A 27,796-nucleotide genomic window follows, 5' to 3' on the forward strand; every position below is an offset into this window, starting at 1 on the left:
TCTGTCCAGGATTTTAAATCACCTGTAGCTCACAAACCGTTTGAACTATTGACCTGAAATTTGGTACACATATACTATGTGACATCTGCTATCTGCTTTCAGGGTGATGATTGACCTCCAAGGTTATACCTCTTTTTATTTTTATTTTATTGTAGAATCAACCCTCGGCAGGGGCCAGCAGGGAGCTGTTCTCATCCCTACCACCTTCACCATCACTTCCCCTACCTCTTCATATTTTAAATCATTCTTAAGGCAGATTGAAGTACTTAAGTGAAAAATTAAAGAAAACGTACTAAGTAATTGCAACACAAACACTGACTTAATCAGTTTTAACACAAAAAGATGCCAACGAAAGAAGAGAAGAAGCAGACTGCTAGGGTGGAGAATACAAGAGCTGCTCAGGAAGCAGCAAGCGCATCAACCTCTGAGCAAACGAATGCTAAACATACAGAGAAAGAGGATGAAAACTATGAATACTCAAGTCAAGTCAAGTGTATTCCGTTGCTGGTTGACAACAATTTTTTGCCCAGTATTGAATCTTACAAGTATGATGCTATTGTTATCTCTGATCATGCCCCTCTGATCTTGGAGCTTAAATCACTTTGCCCTCATTTTGTAGCTAATATCTTAACCCACTGTCATTAGCACATGAGGTCTCTGCAGGAACATTTTGTGAAAGTCTATAGATCAAGAATATGCCAAGTCTCCAAAAGAGTCACTTTATATGCAAAGGCATGTCCTGCAATCAGAATTTAACCTTTTGACAACAAATGAAAAGACACAGCTCATCTTTAAACCTCAACATCATTGCTATGAACGTCGAGAGAAGGCTAATAAGATCTTAGCTAAACAAATCATAAAAATATAACCCACACATTTAGAGAGTACTGTAAGTCCTATTATATTCAGTTTAAAGAAGAAAAGTCATAATCTAATGAGTTTTTTTGATGCATTACAAATACCACAGCTAGATATTCTAATGCAGAGGAACTGGATAAACTTGTGACACTCTCAGAATTACCTGATGCTTTGAACTTACTCCAAAATGGGAAAGCAGCATGCCCTGATGGTAACCCAATAGACTTCTATAAAAGAAATTAAAATAAGTTAGCTCCACTATTATTAGCAACATTTTTAGATGCTAAAGACAACAAATTTTTACATGAAAACTCTCGCCAAGCATTAGTTACCATCTATCCAGAGAAAAATAATTATTACAATGTGAATCATACAGGCCAATTTCACTTCTGAATAATGATGTTAAGATACTCTCCAAAAGCTAGCTAGCAGGATGGAGATGTGCTTCCTTCTGCACAGTAATATCACAAGACCAAACCGAATTTCTTAAAAGCAGGCACTTAGCTTCTAATCTTCAGAGTATGTCTAATGTAATATACTCACCCATAAAATCTAACACACCAAAGATCTTATTATTTTTGTACACAGAAGAAGCATTTGACATAGTTGAATGGGATTACCAATTCATTACATTACACAAATTTGCCCAAATAATGGAGGCTACATACTGAGACAAGGGTACCTTACACATCTCTCTGACCCCCAACATACTGAGGAGAGGCACTATAATCTTGTAAATGATTTTGTGTTTTCAGTTGTGGTGTATAGTCAGATCCTCTTGAATGCAGATGGTGGGGTCTCAATGCATCAGGTGGGAGGCTGCTCTATAAGCCAATGAAGCTCAGCAGCATCATTACTGCATAAATGTATGAGGTTGATTAGCATGCTCCGCATGTGGCTTTTCAGGGTACCTTTAAGGAGCATTCACGTACACATAATTACAAGGTGATATAGATTTATAAAGGGTACATGGTATCGAAATGTGCATTTACAAGGTTTTATAAAACTTGTTTTTTCATGTGTCATACACATTTTTGTTTTTCAACATACACATATTTTTCATGCTTGATTCCACATAAAGTTTAAAAAATGAGGCCCACAACCATATACAATACTCCAGATATAGTATAAATTCTGAATTATATGTCCTAAGCATAATATCCCTCAAGGTATAATCATTTATTATAAAATGAAACTAACATTTAATTTAATTGCTCCTGAACATTGCCTATATCATAAGAATGTTGCATCAATATACAGAACTTTCAGAAAGTATTAAGACCCCTACACTTTTTCACATTTTCTTATGCTTAAGTCTTATACTAAAATAATTTCAAATCAATTTCTCCCTCAACGAACAACACTCAGGTCTGCAAATTTATGAAACAGAAAAAAAAACATGAGTGATACGCTATAGTATAAAGATAGCATGCAAGGGGCATACTTTTCCCAAATAGGATTCCCACAGTGTTACATGGGAGTGTAGAAGAGCAGCCCTGTTGGGTGTCTGTGGGTGCCGTAACAGAACACTGCCATGGGTGGACTGCCCTGGTTTACATACAACTTGGAAGCGAGCCAAATGACCACTGCTATGACACCAGAAGCCAAGTAGGTCAGCCCAGAATTCTCTGCTCCCAGCTACAGATTCCAACTCTTACTGGGTAATTTCACTCACAAACTCATTCTTTTGGTCATTACACACAGCTCAAGACCATTGGTGAGGACAGAGATGTAGATCAAGTGGCAAACTGGGAGCTTTATCTTTAGACACAGCTCCCACTTCACCAACATAAACTGTTACAGTACCTGCAGAACAGCTGATGTTGCTTCAATCTTCTTCTCGATCTCACATTTCCTTCTTCCATCACTTATGAACAAGACCCCAAAATACCTGCGCTCCTTCACTGATGGAGGTTGTCTTGTCCTCACCTGGAGAGAGCAGTCTACTGTTTTCCGAAAGGGTACCATGACCTCAGATTGATTTAATTATCTCACACTTACTTCTTACGTACCTGAATTAATCTCTATGCCACATTATCATAAACACTTAAGAAGTCTGACAAACGAGACCATTCCCTCCATCAAGCCTGTGTGATTAGTTAAACTGTTCCAATATAACATCCTGGTACTTTTTAAAAGTTGCCAGTTTTAGCTTCATCTGCATGAGTTAGTGCTTTGCTTGAGATTCCAATGATTTTTTTCTTTCTTTGTAATAAAGAAAAAAGTTTGAAATCCATGCATTATGGAAGAAGTTATATAATATCAAGACTGATCTCAAATATTACAGAAATTGCCCTAAGAGCCCCACCCTCAATCAACATTACCATCCCCATCCAAAAACAAATTACAGTACTAATATAAAAAGAGGCCCACTGTGTTACATGGCCTCTTATTATTTCAAGCAATAGGAAAGCAGCAGAAACACAGACTAGAGCTCAGCAAACTTATTTCTGAATAACATTAATGAAATCTTGCCAAATTATAAAGAAGTACTGCACAGGTCCACTCAAGGACAATAAGATTTTTCTAGCTTCACTTAATATAAAATATAATTTTCTCATTAAATTATGAATTGGATTCTTCTAATTGAGCAGAACTATTCAACAAACTAACAATGTAATGAAGGAAAGAACGGTCAGTTTATCAAAATAAGATAGTCTATGCTCATCTGAAATAGCTCCAAAGACTGCTGTAAGAAGACATTTTGTGACTTTACATCCTGTGGGGGGTCGGGAATTTGGAAGCATGTGTTGAAAGTGCATTGCCACACCCACCAGACACCCTTTAATAAATACAAGGGATGTTCAAAAAGCTTCCGCATTTTTATATTTTCATTGGAAATGGTAATGGCAGGAGTAGTAGTAATTGGGCATTAAAAAGTTGGTACAACGCTGGGAAAATTGCATCGCAAATGAAGGTGACTATGTAGAGAAGTGATGTGACGTCCCCCGTAACAACAGCTCTTTTCCCAAAAGGTATTTTATTTTGGATATTCCCAAAATTTATGCCTGAGTGAAGCTGGAGCTACCTGGCATTGCTAACAATTTGAGTCCAATTCCTGATAAATGCTTTAATTTGGAGAGGTGTGTCTGATGTACGAATTTTAGCTGAATTACAGTGTGTTTTGCACAAATTGAAGAAGAATGAATGTTTTGAATTATCAACTTCCAGTCCTTGAATGAGATATTAGAGAGGTTTCTTTCCCAGCAATGCTGATGGTGGTCTAGCAGCAAATACTGTGACAATATTTGGTAATTTTAAGGAGAAAAATATGATAGCATTCCCAAATTAATCTAAATATTTTCAAATATGGCATTGATTTGTACAAACACATACCGGGAAAAAAATCTACCTAGTGTACAGGAACAGGTAAAGGCTGAATCAGTAGCATATTACTTTTCAGAAATTGTTGAATTGTGCATTTTTCAGAAGTACTTGCAATGGGATATTCATCTGAGAATCCCTCACATTTCCACACGGAGGAGCTTTTACGCAAGGTGCTGATCCAGTTAATATGGCATGTCTTCTCTCTAGCAAGCACAGAGATAACCTAATTAATAAAATCAAATGCTAGCGATTTACAAATACCACTTCTACTTTCTGGACTTGATATTTTAAACATACCAGAAAATGAAAGTTGTACACAGGGCCTTGCTTGGTATACCGCCTGCTCTTATAGACTCTTTCTAATTTTGAATTATTTAGACAAACAAAGGATGGCCACTCTTTCAATTTTATCTCTCACATTCTGCTGTGTTGTGCAGCATACCCACAGCAGAAGGTCCCCTTTCGCCCATTATTACTGTGTCCACTCTTCTCTCTAAGCATGTTGTCTCTACAGCGCCTAGGCTGTTTGCATGTGCCTTGTCAAGACTCCATCAGCTCTGATCAATGCTGCTGAAGTTTGTTCAGGCGAACTAAAGTCTCATATGCCTCTTGGATCTCCATGAACCGGCTACTGGCTTCTTCTTTGTTGTGTGGATTGTGATCTGGATGCCACATTTTCACCAGTTCTCTGTAATTGTGAGAGATGACTTCAAAGGTGGCACCATGGCTGACACCAAGTACCTAAGGGGAAATCAGACATTGTTTAAAGTCATCTGCAGGTTATACTGACTCATCCTAGAGCATCATCTTTATCTCTTTTAAGAAGACAACTGTATTCTGTTTTTGTAAGTGCAGTTGAAATAGAAATTTTGACATTCAGTTTTTGGAATTGAATTAACAGAGGGCATTATGACAGCCAGACTCACTGAAAGATTAAGTTTGAGTAGAGGCAGACCAACTGACAGACATACAGACGGAGAGAGAAGAGGATATTGGAACAACGTGGAAAAGAACAGACCATTTAGCTCAGCAAAGCACTTCAAGCTACTCACCTAATTTCTCAAGCTGAATTTTAAAAATCCCTAAAGTCTTACTTTCTATCACAATACCTGGTAATATATTTAATTTTTCTCTGGTTCTCTGTGTGAAGAAAAATGTTTTGACATTTGTATAAAAATTGCTTTTATCAAGTTAACATATGTGTTCCTGTTGAAGAAATCCTAAATAACATCTTAGAACCACTATACTAATCCCTTTGTCATTTTAACACTTCATTCATGTCACCTGTTAATCTCTGTTTCCTTTTTTTTTTTTTTTTTTTTATTAATTTTATTACAATCAATACATAGCAATCACGTTTTTACAAAAAAAAAAATTATGCTAAGAACAGATCGATCCCCACCCTTGAGAGAGAGCAAGCCAAACGGTGTAAAATTTAAGGCTTTTAAAAATACCTAAATCAACAAATTCTCTGTGCTTTATAAAATCATTTCAAAATATTACTGATTAGATCCTGCCATGTTTTAAAAATAGTCTGCACAGAACCTCTAACTGAGTATTTGATTTTTTCCAATTTTAAATAATATAACACATCAGTTTCCCACTGACTTAAAAGAGGAGAGTTTGGGTTCTTCCAGTTTATCAGAATAAGTCTGCGTGCCAACAGTGTAGTGAATGCAATCACAATTTGTTTGTCTTTCTCCACTTTAAGACCCTCTGGAAGAACCCCAAACACAGCTGTTAATGGGTTAGGAGGAATTGTGAGTCCAAGACTGTCTGAGAGGTAATTAAAAATTTTTGTCCAGAATAATGTTAATTTGGAGCAGGCCCAGAACATGTGACCTAGTGAGGCTGGGCTTTTGCAGCGTTCACAGGTTGGATCATGTCCTGGAAACATTTTGGAGAGTTTTAGTCGAGACAGATGTGCTCGATATATAATTTTGAGTTGTATAATTGTATGCTTTGCACATATGGAGCTCGAGTGAATTCTCTGCATTGCTACTTTCCACTCCTTTTCTGATATATTAATTGAGAGATCATTTTCCCAGTGTCCTCTTGGATCTTTGAAAGGAAGGGATTGTAAAAGGATTTTATATATTGTAGAGATGGAGTCTAACTCCTTGAAATTGAGCAATAATTTTTCCAGCGTGGATGAGGGTGCAAGATGAGGAAAATCTGGAAGGTTCTGTTTAACAAAGTTCCTGATTTGAAGATAGTGAAAGAAATTTGTAGCTGGAATGTTAAATTTGGAATGTAATTGTTCATAGGATGCAAAGGCGTTGTCTATATAAAGATCTCTAAGCAAGTTAATTCCAAATTTTTCCAGATATTAAAAACTGCATATGTTTGTGAGGGTTGAAAGAGGTGGTTCTTTTGCAGGGTGCCACAGAAAGAAGCTTCTCCGTCTTAAAATGCTTTCTACATTGGTTCCAGATTCTAAGTGAGTGGAGCACAATTGGGTTATTAGTGTATTGCCGATAGCGTGTGTTTATTGGAGCACAAAGCAAGGAATACAAAGAAGGACTGCAGGATTTTACTTCTATTGCGGTCCATGCCTGTGTATGTTCTTCTATTTGTGTCCAGGTTCTTATCGACTGTATATTTGCGCCCAGTAATAAAACTGGAAGTTAGGTAGAGCCATGCCGCCTTCTGCCTTTTGTCTTTGTAGGGTCGCTCTTTTGATGCGTGGATGTTTAGAATTCCAAATAAATGAGGTTATTGTTGAATCTAATTGCTTAAAGAACGATTTATTAATGTATATTGGTATGTTTTGAAATAAAAAGGAGCTTAGGAAGAATATTCATCTTAACAGTGTTAATTCTTCCAGCTAGTGTGAGATGAAGGGTTGACCATCTATGCAAGTCTTGTTTAATTTTTTCCATGCAGACGACGAAATTTTGTTGATAAAGAGCTTTATGTTTACTTGTGATGTTTACCCCGAGGTATTTAAACTGTTCTGCAATGATAAAAGGAAGGGTGTCTAATCTAATATTATATGCTTGCGAATTCACGGAAAGAGTACACTTTTATTCAGATTAATTCTGAGACCAGAGAGCTTTTGAAATTCTGTGAGTGCTGCTAAGACTGCAGGCACAGAATTTTCTGGGTCCATATATACAGTACCATGTCATCTGCATATAATGAGATTTTCTGTTCCAGTCCTTCTCTGCTAATCCCCTTTATCTGATCGGTATTTCGACAATGTATTGCCAGTGGTTCAATGGCAATTGCAAACAGCAGTGGTGACAAAGGGCATCCTTGTCTTGTGCCACGTTCTAGTTTAAAGTAGTCTGAGCAAATGTTATTGATGCAAACTGAAGCTTCTGGGTTAGTATACAGTAATTTAATCCATGCACAAATGTTCGGGCCAAACCCAAACTTCTCCAAAATAGTAAAAAGGTATTTCCATTCAATCATGTCGAATGCTTTTCTGCATCCAATGATAATAATATTTCTGGGGTGTTTGATTTAGTTGGTGAGTATATTACATTAAACAGGCGTCGAAGATTTGAAGATAAGTGTCGGCCCCTAATAAATCCAGTTTGGTCTTGTGATATTACTGAGGGGAGCACTTTCTCCATCCTTCTAGCTATGATTTTAGAGAGTATTTTAACGTCGTTATTCAGAAGTGAAATTGGTCTGTATGATGCACATTGTAATAAGTCCTTATTTTGTTTTGGGAAGACAGTGATTAGTGCTTGGCGAAAAGTTTGTGGAAGAGATTGGTTATCTCTGGCTTCTGTAAATGTTGCTAATAGGAGGGGAGCTAGCTGAGCGGAGAATTTTTTGTAAAACTCTGCAGGGTAGCCGTCAGGGCCTGCTGCTTTTCCACCTTGGAGTGACTTAATCTCTGTTTCCTTAAATTGAAACACTTCAGTCTTTTCTCATAGCTCATACCTCGCAGTTCTGGGATCAGCCTGGTCGATCTTCTCTGGACATTCTCTAGTGTTGCAATGTCTTTTTTGTAATATGGAGCCAAAAACTGCACAAAGTTTTTTAGGTGAGGCCTTGCTAATGTATTATACATATTAGGCATAACCTCCCATGACTTACATTCCTCAATTTACACCCCAACATCTTATTTGTCTTTTTAATGGCTTTTGTACACTGTCTAAAGTTAGGTAGTGACAAGACCACTATGATACCCAGGTCCTCCTCATAAAGGGTACTTTCAAATTCAGTCCTCCCATTGTGTATTTTAATTGAACGTTTCTACTCATTATATGTAATATTTTACATTTATGTTAAATTTAATTTGCCACAAATCTGCCTTACGTTGTATGCTGTCTAAATCTATCTGTGCGGATTCTGCTACTTCTAAAGTATGTACTGTACTGTGCTCTTCCACCTAGTCTGGTATCACCTGTAAACTTAACCAGCTTGCTATGTATATTGTCATCCAGGTCATTTCTGAAATGTTTAAAGGACACAACATTTTAACATCACCTAATTCCAATAAAGGTCCCCTCAGCATAATCCTTTGCTTACTGTATTTGTGTCGATTTTGTATCCACCTAAACACTGCCTTGAATTCTCACTTGTTTTAGTTTGACCACTAACCTCTTGTGGTACTTTATCAAACATTTTCTGAAAATCACATAAATAATATCATATGCACCTGCCTTGATGTATTCATTTGCTGCTTGTCATAGAACTCCAGTATATTAATATAGTGTACCAAATATTAGTGAAATAGAACCTGCCCATCTAATCCATACTGAGTGCTTTCTAATACACCTGTTTTGCCGGGTGATGCCCATTCTTTTCCTTAATAATTGTTTCCATTAATTTACCCATGATGCCTGCTAGGCTTAATGGCCTATGGATACCTAGAAGTGGCTCAATCACCTTCACTATATCAGAATATTAGAATAATCTAGACAAGGACACAGCATTTACCCCAACAAAGCTCACCAATCCTATCCAGTTAATTCTTCCAAAATAGCATCAAGTCTAGTCTTCTAATGAAGATCCCTAAAGTCCTATGTTCTACCACACTACTTGGTAATTTATTCCACGTGTCTGTGGTTCACTGTATGAAAAAAAGTTCTTGATGAACTCATTTTAAAGTAACAGTTTTGATCCACTGTACTAATTCCCTCAATAATTTGAAACACTTCAATCATGTCTCCTTTTGATCTTCTTCTGCTTAAACTGAAAAGGCTCAGCTTTTTTAATCTTTCCTCATAATTCATCCCCTGTAGCCCTGAAATCAGCCTAGTTGCTCTGCTTTGGACTTTTTCTAGCACTACTATGTCCTTTTCGTATCCTGGAGACCAAAACTGCACAGAGTATTCCAGATGAGCCCTCACCAGTGCATTATAAAGGTTGAGCAGAACCTCCTTGGGCTCCCACACTGTGCCAAATATTATATCATTCTGTTAGCCTTCTTAATGGCTTCTGGACACTGTCTGACTCCTAAATCCTTCTCATAAGGTGTACATTTGATTTTCAGACCTTCCAGTGTGTATTCAGACCTAACATTTTTACTTCCTAGTGTAATACTTACATTAAATTTCACCTACCACAAATCTGCCCAAGCCTGTATGCTTTCCAAGTCCCTCTGTAATGATTCCACGGATTCTCGATTATCTGCCAATCCACATAGTTTGGTATCATCTGCAAACTTAACCAGCTTGTTATTTATATTCCTATCCAAATCATTTATATATATTAAAAACAGCAGTGACCCTAGCACTGACACCTGTGGAACACCACTCTTAACATTGGCCAGTTCTGATGAGGTTCCTCACACCATCACCCTCTGCTTCCTGTGTCTGAGCCAATTTTGCACCCATCTACACACTACACCCTGAACTCCCCCTTCCTTTAGTTTGATGTCCAACCTCTCATGTGGCTCCTTATCAAATCCTTTGTTAAAGTCAAGATAAATAATATCATGTGCTCCACTTTGATTATATTCTTTTGTTGCTTCCTAATAAATTCTAGCATGTTAGTAAAATACAACTTCTCTCTTCTGAACCCATGTTGACTGTCCAATAAAACTCCTGTTCTTGCATGAATATATAATGCCATAATATACTGTATAACAGGACAACATCTTCTGGCTTCCAATTAATAGGAACTCCTTCATGGATGTTGATTTTTTGAAAAATGCATGTCAGGGGTTTGTATACATGTACTTGCTGCCCTGTTCAAGCAATGCAGATAAATACCATTCAGTGATTTCATTAATCGCAGCCATTTTAATTTCAGCAGTGCTTTTTCCTATACACTCCTAAAAATAATGGATCTGTAATGATACTTTATTGGGTTTTGTGGTTCTTTGTAGGGCATTTGCTTGACAAAGAATCATTTAATTCTGTGAAGGGTTCTTTATATATATCTTTGGTTCATTGGTCTTTTCAAAGGTTTCTTTAACCTTTAATCTCCACCTCAAGAAAACCTGAACTAAGCCAGACTAATTGTATGAAGCAAGAGTCCTTTTAATATCATGATTTCATTGTCACAAATCTATATTGTCAATTCATGGTTACCTTTGAAACCCGTTATGAAGTTAAATAAAAGGATGATGTGGAGGGCCTTTTCGGGGCCCAGAATTGGCTCCCCTATGGCATAGCTCTGAAGAACCACTTTGGCACCTTCATTTTTAAGAGGACACAGTTCACATGTAAAAACTTAAAAAAATGTGAATTTAGACTACTTGCTACTGCACAGCCTGTATCTTTTAGTTTGCCCTCACTTCTGCTAATACTCCTCCTTCACTGAACATTTACTGCTTAAATACTGAAAACGTCTTTGAGTCATCTTTTCCATTTTCTGCAACACCTCTCCAAATGCACTTAATCATTCCTTTTGTAATTGTTACTCTCAAGGTCTCACATCACCAAGGATTAGTGATGCAGTTATTTATCTTGTACACTTTATACAATCACTGTATTTTTTTCTTTGAAATGTCTTTTAAGCTCCTTATGTGTCAACTGCAGAGTTCTCTTTTATTTGTTACTGCTTCTAAATTTTGGGATAAAAGAGTCCTGCATTACACATTAGAAACTGCTTAACTTGTTTCACTAATCCTCAACTTTCTCCGAGCCTAAATGTTTGTCCAGTTTGAACTTTTCAGACTTTGCTGCATCTGGTCAAAATTTAATTTGGGTGGGAGCATGGATGTGCGTTAGTTGCACTACTGCCTCACAACGAGAAGACTGGGGTTCATGTCCTTTGTGCCCTTTGGGCGTTTTCCCCATGCCTGCATGGCTTTGCTATGGATGCTCTGGTTTCCTCCAATAGTGCAAAGACAGTCAGGTGCGCTGGACTGGCATTGCTAAATTAGCCATTACATGTGTGGGTGTATGTTCACCCCATAACAGAGTGTCACTCTGCCCAAGGATTGTTTCTGCTTTGTGCCTGATTATTTCTGGGCTACAGCAACCCTCCACTGGATAAATGGGTTCAGAAAATGGATAGATACAACATTAAATGTAACATTTTGAGCTTTTGAGTAGGCATTCTCCACTGAGAAATGTCTAATATTATGGTCACAAGATTGTATTGGATCAATCAACTCCCCCCCCTGCACTCTGTAGTGATAATTACTAATATTGATGGGATTCTACTCAAGCTGAAGCTTTAACAAACAAAAGTCACTTATTATGTCCAGGAAATCTGGTTCTAATACTCAGCTATTTATCAGGTTATCCCATTTAACACTGATGGAACACACAGGGAAAGACAACACAGAACAAATACAGAAGGACAGAACCACTGACAGAGAATATAAAGTGACACTCAAACTGGCGGAATACTTAAGACAGCTGCTTGTCAAGATTTAATGCTACACAATCTAATAAGATAGGCGGGCACAGAGGTAAGGCTGATTTTGTACTTCTGCATCAAGCCTATGCTGTAACATGCGTAGCCTATGGTGTATTATGGCCTGACATGCACCACCTCAAAATTGTGATTACACATTGTGCCAACGCGGATCCTACATAGACCCCTATGGCTCTGATTGGTCAGTTTAGTAACTACCTATAACCTTAAACATTATTCTGTTCATCTTCCACTTAGAACTCAGTGAATGTATTGTAGTATAGCAAATCCATGGCTTAGAAAAAGGTGGCTGATTTTTAATAAATAAACAATTGGCTGGCCCGATCTCTATGGGTGTGCGTGTACATGCAGCTGCGGGGGAAGGGTGGGTGGATTTATTGAGGTGAGATGCACCTGCACATGAGAATGAGGTCTATCTGAATTACTTCATCAGCTTTCCACAGTTCATGATCAACATGCTGTGCCCACGGAGGTAGATAAAAAGGGAACCGGCACAGTAAGGATGGGTCAGAAAAGAACTGGAAAATGAAGACAAAAGGAAGAAAATTAGCTTGACAAGTTAGAGAAAGATCAGTGAGAGACAGAGGTTAAATGGAGAGAAGACAAAGTCGCAAAGAGAAAGCGAGAGTGCCTGTACTGCAGAGAGCAGGAGGCAGGTGGTCCGGAGTGAGCTTCATGGCTGCGAGAGCCTGAGGCTGAAGAAAAGGTGCTCCTACTGAGCGATAGCCTGGAAGTACGAGCGGCCCTATGGTTAGTGTTTCCCGCAATGGCCAAGTGTGAGTTGCAGAAGAGGCGTGTGTGGATCAAATAGTTGACCAGCAGTGAACGGAACTAGGAATGAAGGTTGACTGCACCTGTCGGTTGGCGTCTCCTCCTCCTGCGAGTTCTGAACAGGATAAGGGGAGAAGGCGCCAGGTATAAAAGGGCAGTATTTAAGACTCAACATTTTGTGGATTGTCTCTGATTTTAATAGATTATTTATTTGTTTTTAATCTTCACCATCACCTTACTTTTATGGATTTTTATTGAACATTATTACTCCATTTTATTTTATTATTGGTCATAATAAAAGCACTGGAGCAGCAACCTATTGCCTAGTGTGTTGTGTACTCATTTGTTACCTCATCCTTGGGTAAATTATCAGCGGTGGTGGGTTCAAGAGGCTCCCAGGATGCATCAAGTAGTGTGGAGCCAACCATCACATGTATGAAAAAGGGGAAAAATGAGAGAGACAAATATGTTTGCTTATGGAAGAAAATGTGTAGCAACAAAAGCGGTGATCCTGGAGGGAAAAAACTGCCCACATTTTATTTTCTTACATGCTACAAACATTGCTAACTAATGTTCAGCAGAAGTATAAACTGCTTTCAGCATAACTATGACATAAGCCAGACACAGAATAATCAGCACTTCTTTGACTTTCTTGGACCTCACCTGCATGGCTGCCTCCCTTCTCTCATTATGAATGCTGACAAACCGCTCCAGGACCCTCTCCCAGTCTTCCAAGATGAGACGCCCTCCCCCAGTCACCAGACAGAATGCTCGGTAAGGCAGCAGAAGAACTGACTCCAAGAGGACACGCAAAGAAGGGAAGAACCATAACCAGTCCAACAGGGCAGCAATACTCTCAGCTACATAGGAGATGGTGGCTGTGGTGTTGTAGACTACACAATAAGACAAAGGTGCAGAGAATGCTAGCCAGGCGAGACTGAGGCGGTAAAGTCTCACACCTAGGTTAAGAGAGAAAAAAATACTATGAAGTTTCTTCTGATCACATATCCAACAGTTTGCCTACAAAAGGCTTTATAGGTACATTACCTAGGGGCTCCTCCAGAGTTTCTCCACCTTTGTAGCGTCGGTTCTGGGTGGCTGTCAAGCTGGCTACTAAACTAGCTGGAAAGGTCCCTAATGGTCGGCCATAAAACACAGTTGATGTCACCAGGCTGGCCATCAGGGTCTTGTGAAGATCAGAGGTCTCCTCACCAACATTGGAAACCAAATGAATGCCCATGCTGACAGCCAAAGGCAGAACCAGGAGGTAAAAGTAATTGAGTGAGGAGAGGCAGATGAGAGCTACCATTCCAAAGTAAATGCCCATGCAAACCTGGCCCAAGAAACGAACTGGGCTTACGGGTGGTACTGGCATCCCAGATGGGCGATGCTTACCATTTGTCTTTTTTACGTATGCTGGCAGTCGGAAGAATTCCCGTAGCCAGCCCACACCAAAGCCTCCAAAGGTCAGCATCCACAAGAGGGCATGGCTATCCCGGCGCAGATAAAGATGATGAAGCCCTAGTGGGCCTCCTACTGCCCAAAGGACATATGTGACCCAAAGCCGTCGTTGCTGCATGCTGTGACATGAGGATTTGGAGATGTACCAGGAAATTCTCTGCAGGGGAAAAAAAATACAATGTGAAGTTGTCTAAAACTCTTAGCTTGCACTGACATTTTCTTGGGGATCATCAAGAACATCTATACATTTAAAATGATCATGTGCGGGCTTAATGACTGGGGTGCCAGCCTATTTTTGACTGCCATTGGTATGATCTTGGTGGTGCAATGGCTTAGTTGGTTGATCTTGGGTTTACCTAACAGCAGTGCCTGTTGATTTTATGGTTTAAGGTTGAAAAACATGTAGATTATTACCCAATATGGCACTCGCATACTCTCATCTTCAATAACCCTGCTTTTTTTTTAGATAGATAGATAGATAGATAGATAGATAGATAGATAGATAGATAGATAGATAGATAGATAGATACTTTATTAATCCCAAGGGGAAATTCACATAATCCAGCAGCAGTATACTGATATAAAGAAACAATATTTAAAAAAAAAAAAAATAAAAATATATAATTAATGTTAGCATTTACTCCCCCGGGTGGAATTGAAGAGTCGCATAGTGTGGGGGAGGAACGATCTCCTCAGTCTGTCAGTGGAGCAGGACAGTGACAAAAGTCTGTCACTGAAGCTACTCCTCTGTCTGGAGATGACACTGTTAAATGGATGCAGTGGATTCTTCATGATTGACAGGAGTTTGCTTAGTGCCCGTCGCTCTGCCACAGATGTTAAACTGTACAACTTTAATCCTACAATAGAGCCTGCCTTCTTAACAAGTTTGTCCAGGCGTGAGGCGTCTTTCATCTTTATGCTGCCACCCCAGCACACCACCGCATAGAAGAGGGCACTCGCCACAACCGTCTGGTAGAACATCTGCAGCATCTTACTGCAGCTTTACTTACTTACTTTACTTTACTTACTTTAGGTGGGCATGCCATGTTGCTTATCTCATGAGCCTTCCTTGCCCTTTCAACTCTTGCTGACATTTTTGACAATGCCAGGTTCTAGACATTTCAGTCCCTAAAGTCTGAATTTGAAATTTCATCCTCCTCTTTTTCCTTTTATTTATAACCCGAGAATACTCTGAGACCAGTCACCATTCAGGGGGAGGATGTGAAAATGGTTCCATTACAGGTACCTGGTGGTTCACTGTGGTGTTATGGGTCCACAGCTCACTGAGCAAAAGCCGTTTCTTTTTAAATAAATAATCACCTCACTCGAGGCGGCTTAATGAGGGGGCGTAGTGGCCATAGCATGCCATGGGGCGATCTGCGGTGTGAGCATTTCTCACCTAGTGCACAGGTGAGGGACTGTCCACATCCGTGATTGTTCCCGTGGCTAATGTGCTGCAGCTGCTGTGGCCCCTCGCTATTTAAAAGAAGCGTGAGTCGGTTGGGAGAGGGAACAGATCAGAAAAAGAGAGAAAGAAAAGGACGGAGGTTACAGGGAGCGAGGAAGCAAGTCGGTGAGAGAGAGAGAGAGACACACACAAGGAACGTGTGGTCGAGCGAACGAGCGCTCGTGGGCAGCTGCGAGGAAGCTGGGTGTTAGGCCGATGCCCAGGAGTCGTAGTTGACGTCGCTCCCGCTGAGCAAACAGGTAGCGGGAGTGACCTGGGAAAGGCGACTGGCCGCGGAAGGCCGGAAAGGCAGCGGGAGTCGGGTGGCTTGGTGGTGGAGTCCCCAACGTGAGCGACCTGGCCGTTGGTGGGAACCAAGTCTTGGGACTGGGATGTGTGCCAGACCGAAGCCAGGGATTGGGAGGTCTCCAGTCTCATGTGGACGTGATACAAAAAGGGGCGGCTACAGAGAGCATCTCGCCTGCTGCAAAGTCCAACTGGGAGAAGCAGGTGAGACGCTAGCATAGAAGAAGTACCGGGCTTGTTGTTGTTGTTTTTAAAGACTGCTTCTTGTTGAACATTTTAACCTCTGGTTTTAAAGGATTGTTTTTGTGTATTTTTAACCTCCACGTTTTCTTTTATGGATTATTTATTGAACTTTGGAAAGCACTGCACTTATTGAACACTTTGTTTTTTGATTGTCTTTTAAATAAAAGCACTTTGCACATCTTTACCATCCCCTTGCTCAATTGTTATCGCCTCAACTGTCTAGCTCATCGGTGACATTACCGACGGTGTTGGGTTGAAGGGCTCCTGAATAGTGATGGGAGCGTGGAGCCAAACCTGCATCGTCACATTCACATAAACAACAAATTGGACTGGTCTGACAGTGACAATACAGTGGCACTGTACAGGATGGGCCAGAGCAGACTTTCCTTGCTGAGGAGACTCAGGTCTTTTGATGTGTACAGCAAGCTGATGGAAATGTTCTACCAGTCAGCAGTAGCCAGTGTGGTGTTCTATGTTGCAGTCTCCTTGGGAAGCAACTTGAGCACAAAAGATGCACAATGCCTAAACAAACTTATCAGAAAAACCTGCTCCATCACAGGGTACACCCTGAGCATACTAGAAGCTGTTGTGGAAAAGAGGATGGTGGCAAAATCAGATGCAGTCATGAATAATCCCCTCCAGGAGGCGATCACTTGGAGAAATTTTAGCCACAGGCTCATTCCACCAAAGTGCGCTAAGAAGTGCCCCGGGTGTCTTTTCTGCCCATTACCGTTAGGCAATTCAGTGCTTCCACCTGACGTACTTGTTAAGTTTATTTATTTATTTATCAATTGATTGGTTGAGTGTATTATCTCTCCTGTGAGTCTGTATTCTTGTTTTTTTTATGTTTTTGCTTCTGAATGTATCTGAATTTCCCCATGGGATTAATAAAGTTTATCTAATCTAATCTAAAATGCAGATACAAATTAATGTTAATTAGTTAACTAGTTAACTGACTAACCAATTGAAAACTTGATTAATAATAATTAATTAGGTAAATTTCAAAGACACTGACTTTGATTGACATAACAGACACTCTATTACAGGGGTATTCAATTACGGTCCTGGAGGTCCACAGTGACTGCAGGTTTTTATTTTAAACATTTTTTTTATTTAGAACCCATTTATTTATTAATAATGTAATATGGGGGTAATTTTTGTTAATTTGCTTGTTACAGTTCAGAATGCTTAATTGTCCAATTTAATTTTAAACTGCTACATTTTGGTTTTGATTGTTGACTGTTCTCTTAACCAGCCTTCATTTAATAATGAGGTGCAAGTCATAAAGGAATGTACTTCCATTTAAACCTGCATGTATGCATCATGAAGTTTCTGTTTTAATACAATGTTTATAATAAAAGTGACAGAAGGGTGCAACCACAAAACATATGGATAAAGTTCTTAAAAAAAATAAATAAATGTGTGTCTCGGGAGAATGAAAGCACAAACAAGCCATACAATTAAATACCAACTTTCATTATCTGTTAGGCCTGACTTATAATGAAACTGTTTGGAATGAAAACCTACAGCCATTGCGGACCTCTAAGTACTCCTGCTTTATTAGATACTGTACATCAAGGATCTTCATTCACGGCCCCCAAGACTTTGCGTGAAAATCCCTGCTGTACATGGATAAGCACAGTGGATCCTTTTGATTTCTAATTGATGGAGAAAAGTGAAAGGCACTAGACAATTTTCTTCTGTTCTTTATCCTAAGATGTGGCAGGAGCAGTCTACTCCCGGTCAAAGTCTTCTTCAGGCGCTTCTTGAACATGCTTCTAGTTGCAAAGCGCCTTAGCATATTGTAGACCAGACTGCCCCTCCAATTCCCTGTGTCTATGGCTGAACTGATTCTTTAAACAAGCAACCAACCAGCAGTCACTTTATACTTTATACCGTCTAATGAAGCAAATGTGCTATGTTAATATTGACTTTGCATAAAAGAGTGTTACATATAATAAACATAGATAAGAGAGTGTGAAAGGTGTTAAGACCATAAAAAGTTTGACAAACAAGAGGAGAGCATTCAGTCTTTTTATCTTGTTCGTTTGTTTAACTCACAGCTAAGATGTCCTGATATATCACTCAGATTCATCTTAAAGCTTGTCAACGGTTTCTGTTTCAGCTACATGACTCTGTAGTTTGTTTTAGATTGGCTTCACTCTTAGAATAGACAGTTACATAAGCTGTAATGGGAGTGATTAATTTCTCTCTGAATATTTTGAAAAAAACAATTTTACAAAGTAGAAAAGTGTAAGAATTTCTATGGGTCCCCCTCGATTGGCTTTGGTGCACATATTACATGATGGTTGGGTTGGGAGACATAGAGGTAGATAAATAAGCTGGTCAAGACAGAGGAAAGAATAGAAGGATTAGACTCTGCTGAGGTGGAGTTTTTCTATTCCCTAAATTCATTTGGGGTTGGCAGATTATGAGCCTTTCAAAACTTACGAGAGCTCCATTTCTAAACAAAGTTAGTTGTGACAGCAAGATTCCAGGAAGTTTTGGCTGAAGGTGGAAATCAAAAGGTTTATTACACACTAGGTAAACATTGTTTTATAGTTAAAAATGTTGTCAAGACTGAGGCACTGTACTAGATGGTTCTTGAATGACAAATGGTTCTTGAATATACTACACACATTCTCTCCTCCTTTATTGTCCCTCATTTTGTAGGACACAAACTAGACAGCTGTCTGGTGGCCAGTTTCAATATTCTTGCATGATGACATGTTTAATGTGAGAAAACAGAAATATAGGCTGTCTTGCTTGTTCTGTAATGTTTTGAAAGCATTCTTCCCTTCTTTCATTTTACTTTGTTCTGGAAAGCAGTTAATACAGTTACCACTGCCTTACTATTTGCCAAACATCCATGATGTTGTTTTGAAGCCTTTGTGAAGGACAAGGTGGTGATTACCATACCTCTATATGCGAAGGGTCTACCTCTGTTTTGTACCGTTGACAATGAATTTTCTGGGAAGCTTAATAACAGTCCAGTTTAAAGATATACTAAGATGGTCACTACAAACAGCCAAAATGAGACAGCCAAGAGGGGTTAGTGGTCTCACACTCTGTGAGATGAGCTCAGCAATATGGGGGAATCTCGCAACAGAAATATGGCTTCTCCAGACTGAAGGAAAAATGGAAGTGGTTTGACATGTGGTTAGACCATACCCAGGCTCTGCCCTTAGGAGTTGTATCTCTTATAGTCCAATGGAAGGACACCCCTTACACACTGGTGTGACTAAACCTCTCAGATGGCATTATGAGGTGATGGAAAAGCTGTCTAGTCAGCCCAACTCAGCATATTGCTAGCACAACCCTCATCAAGTTGAGAAAAGTGAAGATGATGATGAATGTAATTTTCTCATTATTTAATTTCAGCCTTCTTCATAAATTACCAGCTGCTGTTTGAATGCAGAAGTGGACATGTTCATATTTGAGTGAGCTTTAAGATCTGCTGAGCAATTCTGTTTTTAGATTTTTGCCTTAAGCTAAAGTCACATTACACAACTTATAGTCGGAGTGGATATTAGACTTGACAACTGCAGGTCCTGATTTTGTTGTTGGGCCACGTCAATTTACACAACTAGAAATTGTTGGGTATGTCACTTTAGGTTTCCAGCACATTTTCACATTTCCAAAGTAATGTAGACTTATCCATATTCTGACAGCCAGTAATGTGCTACCTGACAGAGACAGTTGTCATGAAAAGGGTTTGCAGGCACAGAAAATTCAGACACTCTATTTTACATCTTATCACAATACTTAAAATTAACAGAACAAGATGCAGAGGAGAGAAAGATATGGAAGAAGATGATCCGCTGTGGCAACCTCTAATGGGAGAAGCCAAAAGAAGAACATCACAGTACTTAAAACAAGAGACATCTGAGGGAAGCTTCACTTCTGTTTTTGAGATTGTTCTTCCAGGTGGGTACTCATTGGTTGTTATCTCTCAAGCACACAAAGTCCACTCCTATGACTTAAGGCAGACGTTACAGACAAGTTGGAGTGAAGTGCTGGACATGTCACATTATGCGATTGCCTAAGGTTCACTTATGGAACTGAAGTCTACATGTGGAAATCTCTAGAAAAGTCATCAAATGTGACGTGGCCTTTAGACTAAAGTGAGCCAGTGTGGATTTGCTGGAGATGCACCCAGGCCTTTAGTGCCATCTCGTAGATTAGGAGTAGTAATTAGTGCTGGTGCAGTTTTGCCCTGCATGCACTTGTATGCATTTACTTCTACTTGATTTGGTTTTATTTAAATGTATTTATTTGGTAAATGCTTTTACCCAAAGGGCATACAAATCATAAGTGCAGAAAAGCAATGTCATGGATATTTTATCAAAATGATTTTCTCAGAGAAGTGCTTCTAACAAGAGTTTGGACACATTAACGGCACTCTTACTTAGAGTGCTGTTAAAGGTTTAAAATAACCTTCTTCTAACTACTGACACTGGAGATTCTGCTATTCTTGTACTGCTAGATCTTGCCTCAGCTTTCGATACAGTGAATTGTGCAATTGTTATATCTCACCTTGAACAGTATGTAGGCATCCATGGCAATTCCCTTAAATGGTTCATATCCTAATTAAGCAATAAGAGTTTATCTATTCACCCAGGTGTGTTTTCATCCTCTAGACCCTTACTTGAGGAGTTCCCTAGCGTTCCATTGGGTCATTTCTCTTTTTGATATACATGCTGCCTTTAGGCTCGACTCTTAGGAAGTATGGCTTCTTTATTCATTGCTATGTGGATATCACTCAAATCTGTCACTGAAATCAAAGCAGAGCTACATAATACAGTCTCTCCATGTATTTTAAATGATATTAAAATGTGGGTGGCATTGAACTTTCTTAAGCTTAATGATAACAAAACCAAGATTGTGATGTTTGGATACCCATAGTTTGAGTGTCCTTGACGTTGTTCCTGGATCACTCACCATACATCATAAATCTTCAGTTAGGAACTTAGGTGGGATTTTTGATAGCTCATTCAATATGGGCAAACAGGTAAACTCTGTATAAAGTGTAGCTTTTTCCAGTTGAGACGTTTAGCTAAGGTATAGACCTTTCTTTCCTTTAGTGATTTTGAAAAGGCTACTCACGCTTTTATAACATTGCACTTGGACTAGTGCAACTCTCTGTACTGATCAGGCATTGTTACAACACCAGCAACTAGTCCAGAATGCTGCCGCTCAGCTATTGACAGGCTCTCACCTCTCTTACCAATACTGACCTCACTCCATTGGCTTCTGGTCCACTACATAATTGATTTTAATATACTGTTACCCGTTTTCAGACTTCTGCATGGGATTCCCCCAAAACACCACACACACGTTTTGGAACTTCTTCATGTTTACATGCCAATGAGAACAGTGTGGTCTACTAGCCAGATGCTCTTAGTGGTGCCAAGGTTAAGGAGGGAGTAAAAGGGGGACTGGGCTTTTGTGGTGTCCGCTTCCTCTATTTGGAATACCTTACCTTATTAAATTACTTCTACCCAGACATAAGTTACTTTTATGCCATCATTAAAGACATTTATTTTTGCAGGTATTTGACCCAATAAGATGTTAAACATTATGATGGAATAAGTTGGTTCAAGTACATTTATAATTAAGTGTGTGTATGGGGGTATTTTATGCATGTCTTATATGTAGTTTGTCATTATTGTGGATTTGTTCTGCTGGGTCTGCTGGAGCCAATCCCAGCCAACACACTTTTGCCAAGGCATCAAGGCAGAAGCAAACAAACCCCAGGCAGGCAGCCAGCCAATGAAATCTCAAGACTATCAAAGGACTCTAGAGAGAAATGTGCTATATATATATATATATATATATATATATATATATATATATATATATATATATGGAACAGAAGGTCTGTGATATTGCCTCAAAGGTTGGTTTGCATATTTGCAGCTGTAGATCCACAAAGGGAGAAAATGAATCACGTATCAAAAGTAGGTTTTTATTCCTGAGCTGCCAGGGGTTTTCATCAGATGATAATGCTTAGACTTACAAGAATCAAAGGCAATATATAGTAAAAAAATTACGTGGAGGGGGTTAGGAAGGGGTGTTTAAGTCAGAGTGGTCGGGTGGGTATTGGGTGTAAAGTCTTGTTTATTATGAATAGATTCTTCTTAAGTTTGCATATGCTGGATTTATGTCCAAGTGTCTGTTGATGGCATTCTCATTTGATAACCAGGATTCGGCCAGCTCTCTGGCACTGTTAGTATTGGCTTTAAATTTTACTTGTACATTGTCCCCGTTAAATGTACAGTATGTCCAGTTGATTTAGTGTGCGTATAGATCAATGATAGTGAGTCCTTTCTTCTGACGGCGTTGCTGTGTTCCTGTGTACGTGTTGCGATTGTATACGAGTGGCATTCACTCCATTATCACCACAAGGTGTCTGAAGGTGCAGCGTAAAACCTGCCCAGGTCTGGCGTCAGAATAGCACACAAACCCACGAACAATCTGCACATGGTCCTCTTTAATGCTAAAAACAAGAAATCGACAGCAGAAATGAGAAATGCAGTGTACAGCATTTCATGCAGTTCGTGCTCAGCGGTATACATTGGACAAACTTCAAAAAGAATTGCAACACGTATACAGGAACACCGCAACCGACCACTCTGACTTAGCCACATCCATGTAATTTTTTTGCTATATGTTGCCTTTGATTCTTGTAAGTGTAAACATTATCCTCTGATGAAGACCCCTGGCAGGGGATGAAAGCTCAGGAATAAAAACCTACTTTTGATATGTGATTCATTTTCTCCCTTTGTGGATCTCCAGCTGCAAATATATATATATATATATATATATATATATATATATATATATATATATATATATATATATTACTTTTAGCTTATCTTGTGCAGCATTTTGGTTCAGTTTAGGCTGTTTTAAACAGGCTTTACAAAGTAAGTTTAAGTTTTAACTTTAGATTTGAACCCAGAGCTCAGTTATGTATAACCAATGAATTGTGCATTAGATTTTTAATGATATATTTCATACAAATAATTGTTTTCAAATGCATAGATTCTTACCCTTTTGCGTTTTTATGTTCTGACCATGAGCAAGTTACTTCAGCTGCCTGTGCTCCAAGTGGGAAAACAAAAGAAATGGAAGCAATTTTATCTCAGATATCATATCAGCCAAAAAAGTAAATAATAAAAATAATTTCTTATTAGACAAACAAGTTCTGAAAACATTCACAAATATCCATCCATTCATTTTTCAAACCTACATGGTCCAATTTCAGGGTATCAAGCTCAAGACATGGAATCAGTCCTGGAAAGAGCCTGAGCCAGAGTCTGCTGCAGTGCACACTCTTTAAATGGCACATAAATTCTTTAATGGCACTTTATGGCTCTTTACTGGGTTGTGAGGTTTCTTATAGAAGAAGCATTGTTTGACCAAGCACCATTTCATTATGGGATGGGTTCTTTGCACATGAAGGTGGATTTTTGTGCTTTGAAAAACGTCCTAATATGAAGAAAAAAATGAAATATTTAAAGTATGGGGGATACCTTGCAGGACACTAACAGATTAAGAAAACCAGAACTTAGCGTGTTACTGTATGCAGTGAGAGTCCTTTTAAAATCCTGAGCCATTGGAATTTCACAAAATCTCTTACCATCATTTCATGGTTATTTACTGTATGGAGCCTGTTATTGATCTAAGTAAAAGTTATTTCTAGAACCTTCATGTGTATGAGTCTTTTAGAAACAAAAATGGTACCCCTATGTGTCTCACTTAAAAGCCACTCTGGCAAATTTACTTTTTAGGGTGCACATTCACACACAGTTATTACATTGATACAACTTAAGAGTTGTCCATCAACCAAATACAGTACTTGTCTTGGATGGGAGATCATCCAGCTTACTGGGGCCAAAGCATCTATGCCCACACAAAGAACATTCAGGGTCCACAGTTGACACCAAGTCACTCAGAGCAGCAAGGCCGTGATGGAAAGCACAGCACAACCCAGGCCAGGTACTAGACAATCACACAATAGATGAACTTAGGAAGAGGAGAGGTTGGGAGCATGCACTGAAACAGCATTTCCACATTCACCACACAACAAACCACCTCCCCATCCCAAATCAGGACCTGACCTCAGCACCACACTACTTTGAATGGAAACAGGTTTATATATATATATATATATATATATATATATATATATATATATATATATATATATATATATATATATATATCAGTATATATAAACACAGTTGCAAGTTAGATTTATTAAAATGATAGAAAAACGATGGATATGACACCATTTAATGTGTAGATGACAACTGCACGGTTCAGGTTCATTTGACGGGGACATTGCTCGATGGACTGAAACGATAGAAGGGCGTGGAGCTAACGCGGACTGTCCAAGAGACGTCCATCTTATCTCAAGAAAACGTTAAGGAGTACGAAGATTAACCCAGCCTTAATATGTAGTGGTGTTATAACACGTGCAAAACGTGTCCGTAAAAGGTAAAACTGAACTACTCGTGACGACGGCGATGGCAGTTCTCTTCTTATTCCGCGATACAGAAAAACTCCACCTGACATACAGAAAATGCGAAATTCTAACGCTGGTGTGTAAACGCGTTCCACTGAATGATTTGTCTCTTATTAATCTAAGAGATTAAGTACATTTAAAGAGTATAAACCAAGAAATGATTAAAGTTATCGAGTTTGGCGTGTAAAATGATCGAGCAGACCTACCTGCGTCCCTCCCTCGGTCGATGCGGACTTTAGCTTCAGAGCGCCCGTGTTGCGACATAACGCGCCGCGTGTTTCACCTTCAACCTGCCCTTCTAATCAATACGCAGCGAAGGCAAATTTGAATTTGACCTCCGATTTACAGATCGGATTTTGAGTCGTAAAGTTGATAGCATTGCAGAGATGTCTAAATCTGTCAGTGCATTCGACTATTGACATGTAACCGAAATGATCGTCACCATTCCGCTCACAACGTAACGAACGTGCAAAAAGATCAAAATATTATTTCAAAAAGAAAAAACGCACTGTAACGAAGAAGACGTTTAATTTGTGTGAAATTGCGTCGTTCTCTCTCAGTACCAGTAGAGAGCAGCATTTGCTTACTATTGGCGTGGCACTCCGTACTTCGATCCTATAGAAATAGAACGGGAGGCCGCTCTCAGACATGGGGACGGTTATGCGCTTCCACGTTATTAATCAATCAGCGATTATTCGCAGCCCTAATAAAAAGTTATTTTCAATCAATTGAAAACCTTAGCCCTTTAAAAAACATAGACAGGAGGAGGAATAAAAAGCTTCCTTTTCCAGTTGAAACGGATTAGATATACAGTATAGCAGGGCAGGATTACTACAGTCCAGGAGTTCCTATCTTTTACATACCACGCCCCCTTGGCGGACCATAAAAAAAGTTGCGGCCCATTTATGGACGAGACCATCCTGACTACGTTCAGAAATAAACTAATGATTTACCCGAGTATTAACACCGATAATCTCAAAAAAATTCACTGTATAGGGAAATCCCGAATACGCCAACAATGGCCACTTCACTGTAATTATTCCCCTTTTGGTTCGAAATATGGGACCCAAAGACAGGCAAAAACGATAACGCTGCAACGGGGCGATCAAATATTTTACCACATAACTTGTTTAAAACATGAAAGTAATTAAATAACCATTGAATGAAAACTAATTTTTCTTCTTGTTTTTTAAAACTGTGTAGTCGTCAAAAATGGATCACCCCAGCATTATTTAGCTTGATCCTTCAGCCACCAGAGTTTCCCCAACACCCACTCTCATGTGCCTGCCATCCGCTCGAGAATCGTCCTCCTCTCAAGGCTGAGGCTGCAACAACAAAAGAAAGGAAAGAAGCGTCTAAACAGCAGAACCAGAGCAGCCAGCACTCGATTGAACGAGGTGCCGACTTGCCACCGTCCGTGATTCACCCCTCAGGATTTTAATAATACTTAACTTTGGACCGGCGGGTTCTTGCTTGCACAAGGAAGACCCCACCAGTTTCAGCTCACGGACCACTTGGCGACGACCTTCCGGAAATCGAACCTGCGTTGCTGGCTCCCCGGTAACAACTACCACCTCTTCTACGACGTCCTGCGATTTTTTAATCACTTCTGTTCCTTTATTTTCGTGTCCTTAGTTTAACTGACAACCTCTTGTCTTCTCTCAGCCTCAAAGAGTGTCCCTGTGTTTATGTTAACTGCACCCCTTAAATCCAATTCCAACCCAGTTAAACACACACCTAAAAAATCCCAATAAGTTAAATACAATTACAAACAGTTAAAATCAAATAAACTAATAGTGCTCAATAAAAAAAATGCATGTTTACTAAATCAAATAAAATATACTTTAAAAATAAAGAATCCTCCATGCATTCTGATACCATGACAAATATACACATTCAAGATACATACAAAAGGAATCTATTACTTAACAAAAAATGCTTTATGTATCTTGGTTTTTGGTTTTTGTTTTTTGTTTTTTTTTATTATGGTACAATGGTATAAGTAAGAGTTGCATTGACATATCTCTAGGCCTCTCTGCCACCTTCTTGAGCCAGAAGGTGTGAAATGGGCTCAAATAAAGACAAAGACAAGGGATGACAACTAAGATGGATGCAAGAACCTGCCTATTAAAAAGAAAGCTGATTTTGTAACTCAAAGAGACTTTAATCCAATCAGGAGACAGTTCAACCTTCCTTTAAAACTCTCTGCACCATCCTGAAGAAGCTCTCTCTAGGATATTCACGGGACACTCACTGAACTCCCAGGGGATTCTCTCGGGGTGGGGAAAAATGAAAAATGTCCTTCTGAAACCTGATCTCTGAAACCTAAGAAGTTATGAGCCATCCTGTCCATGAGGGGCTAAAAAGGTGAAATTCTCCTTTCTTTGTGGAACAGAAGCTGAGACCCAGTTTGTCAAGCCAAGGCTGTGTGTCAGTAGTCTGACAAGGCCGAGAAGCCATTACTCCAAGAAGGGAACTTCAGCATCTGAACTAGAGTGAGTAATGCCTTTTCACAATGAAGTGGCAAAAGACATCAGAAGACAGCTGAAGAAGGTGCAGCATAGCACTGCCAAGGATCATGCTGCAAAGAGAAAGAGTACACTCAAACACATGAAGAATCTTCCACTGGAAACTGGACCAACAACCGAGTAACAACTCCACAAAACACTGGACATCATCCATAAAATCTTGGTATCGTAAAACAATTTATCTGTGCCAAGATAAAGTAGAACTCTGAATACCAGTAAAAAGCCAGTCTATATGTTATGTGTTTGTCTACCTTGTCTGTTTGCATCCAGTCTGATATCTCTCTCTTACTCTCTCTCTCTCTCTCTATATATATATATACAGTATATATATATGTCACACACACACACACACACATATATATATATATATATATATATATATATATATATATATATATATATATATATATATATATTGTAAAAGAATCAGTCTCAACACACGAAAAAGGTTTGGGGCAGCCACCCGTATATTGTCCCTGGCTGCTAATGGGTATGTGGAAAGAAAAAAAAACTGTTCCGGTTGAATTC

The 27,796-nt window shown here is 39.2% G+C and overlaps 1 protein-coding gene across 3 annotated transcripts; it reads right to left on the minus strand.

The window, feature by feature from the left end:
• Positions 1–1,569: 1,569 nt before the first annotated feature.
• dnajc22 (DnaJ (Hsp40) homolog, subfamily C, member 22) lies at positions 1,570–25,217 on the minus strand. 3 transcript variants are annotated; one of them, XM_039747253.1, is made up of 5 exons: positions 24,947–25,217; positions 23,263–23,309; positions 13,798–14,368; positions 13,414–13,709; positions 1,572–4,926 (listed from the first exon to the last, which is right to left on the minus strand). In XM_039747253.1, the coding sequence occupies exons 3-5, from the start codon at positions 14,327–14,329 to the stop codon at positions 4,747–4,749; spliced, it is 1,008 nt and encodes a 335-aa protein (XP_039603187.1). In that variant the 5' UTR covers positions 14,330–14,368; positions 23,263–23,309; positions 24,947–25,217; the 3' UTR covers positions 1,572–4,746. The 3 variants fall into 3 exon arrangements, with proteins under 3 accessions (XP_039603188.1, XP_039603187.1, XP_039603186.1); XM_039747252.1 differs by having other exon boundaries at positions 23,263–23,314; XM_039747254.1 differs by lacking the exon at positions 23,263–23,309 and having other exon boundaries at positions 1,570–4,926; positions 24,947–25,029.
• Positions 25,218–27,796: the final 2,579 nt, after the last annotated feature.

The sequence above is a fragment of the Polypterus senegalus genome, chromosome 3 (assembly GCF_016835505.1).
Source record: "Polypterus senegalus isolate Bchr_013 chromosome 3, ASM1683550v1, whole genome shotgun sequence".
NCBI lineage: Eukaryota > Metazoa > Chordata > Cladistia > Polypteriformes > Polypteridae > Polypterus > Polypterus senegalus.

What these genes read in the sequence shown, in the direction of transcription:
- dnajc22 (XM_039747254.1), bottom strand. Translation starts at nt 14,329, where the DNA reads ATGCAGCAACGACGGCTTTGGGTCACATATGTCCTTTGGGCAGTAGGA. An exon ending in AACTCTGGAGGAGCCCCTAG is followed by an intron (nt 13,710 to 13,797) that starts GTAATGTACCTA and finishes CTCTTAACCTAG; the next exon opens with GTGTGAGACTTTACCGCCTC. An exon ending in GAAGGGAGGCAGCCATGCAG is followed by an intron (nt 4,927 to 13,413) that starts GTGAGGTCCAAG and finishes ATTTCCCCTTAG; the next exon opens with GTACTTGGTGTCAGCCATGG.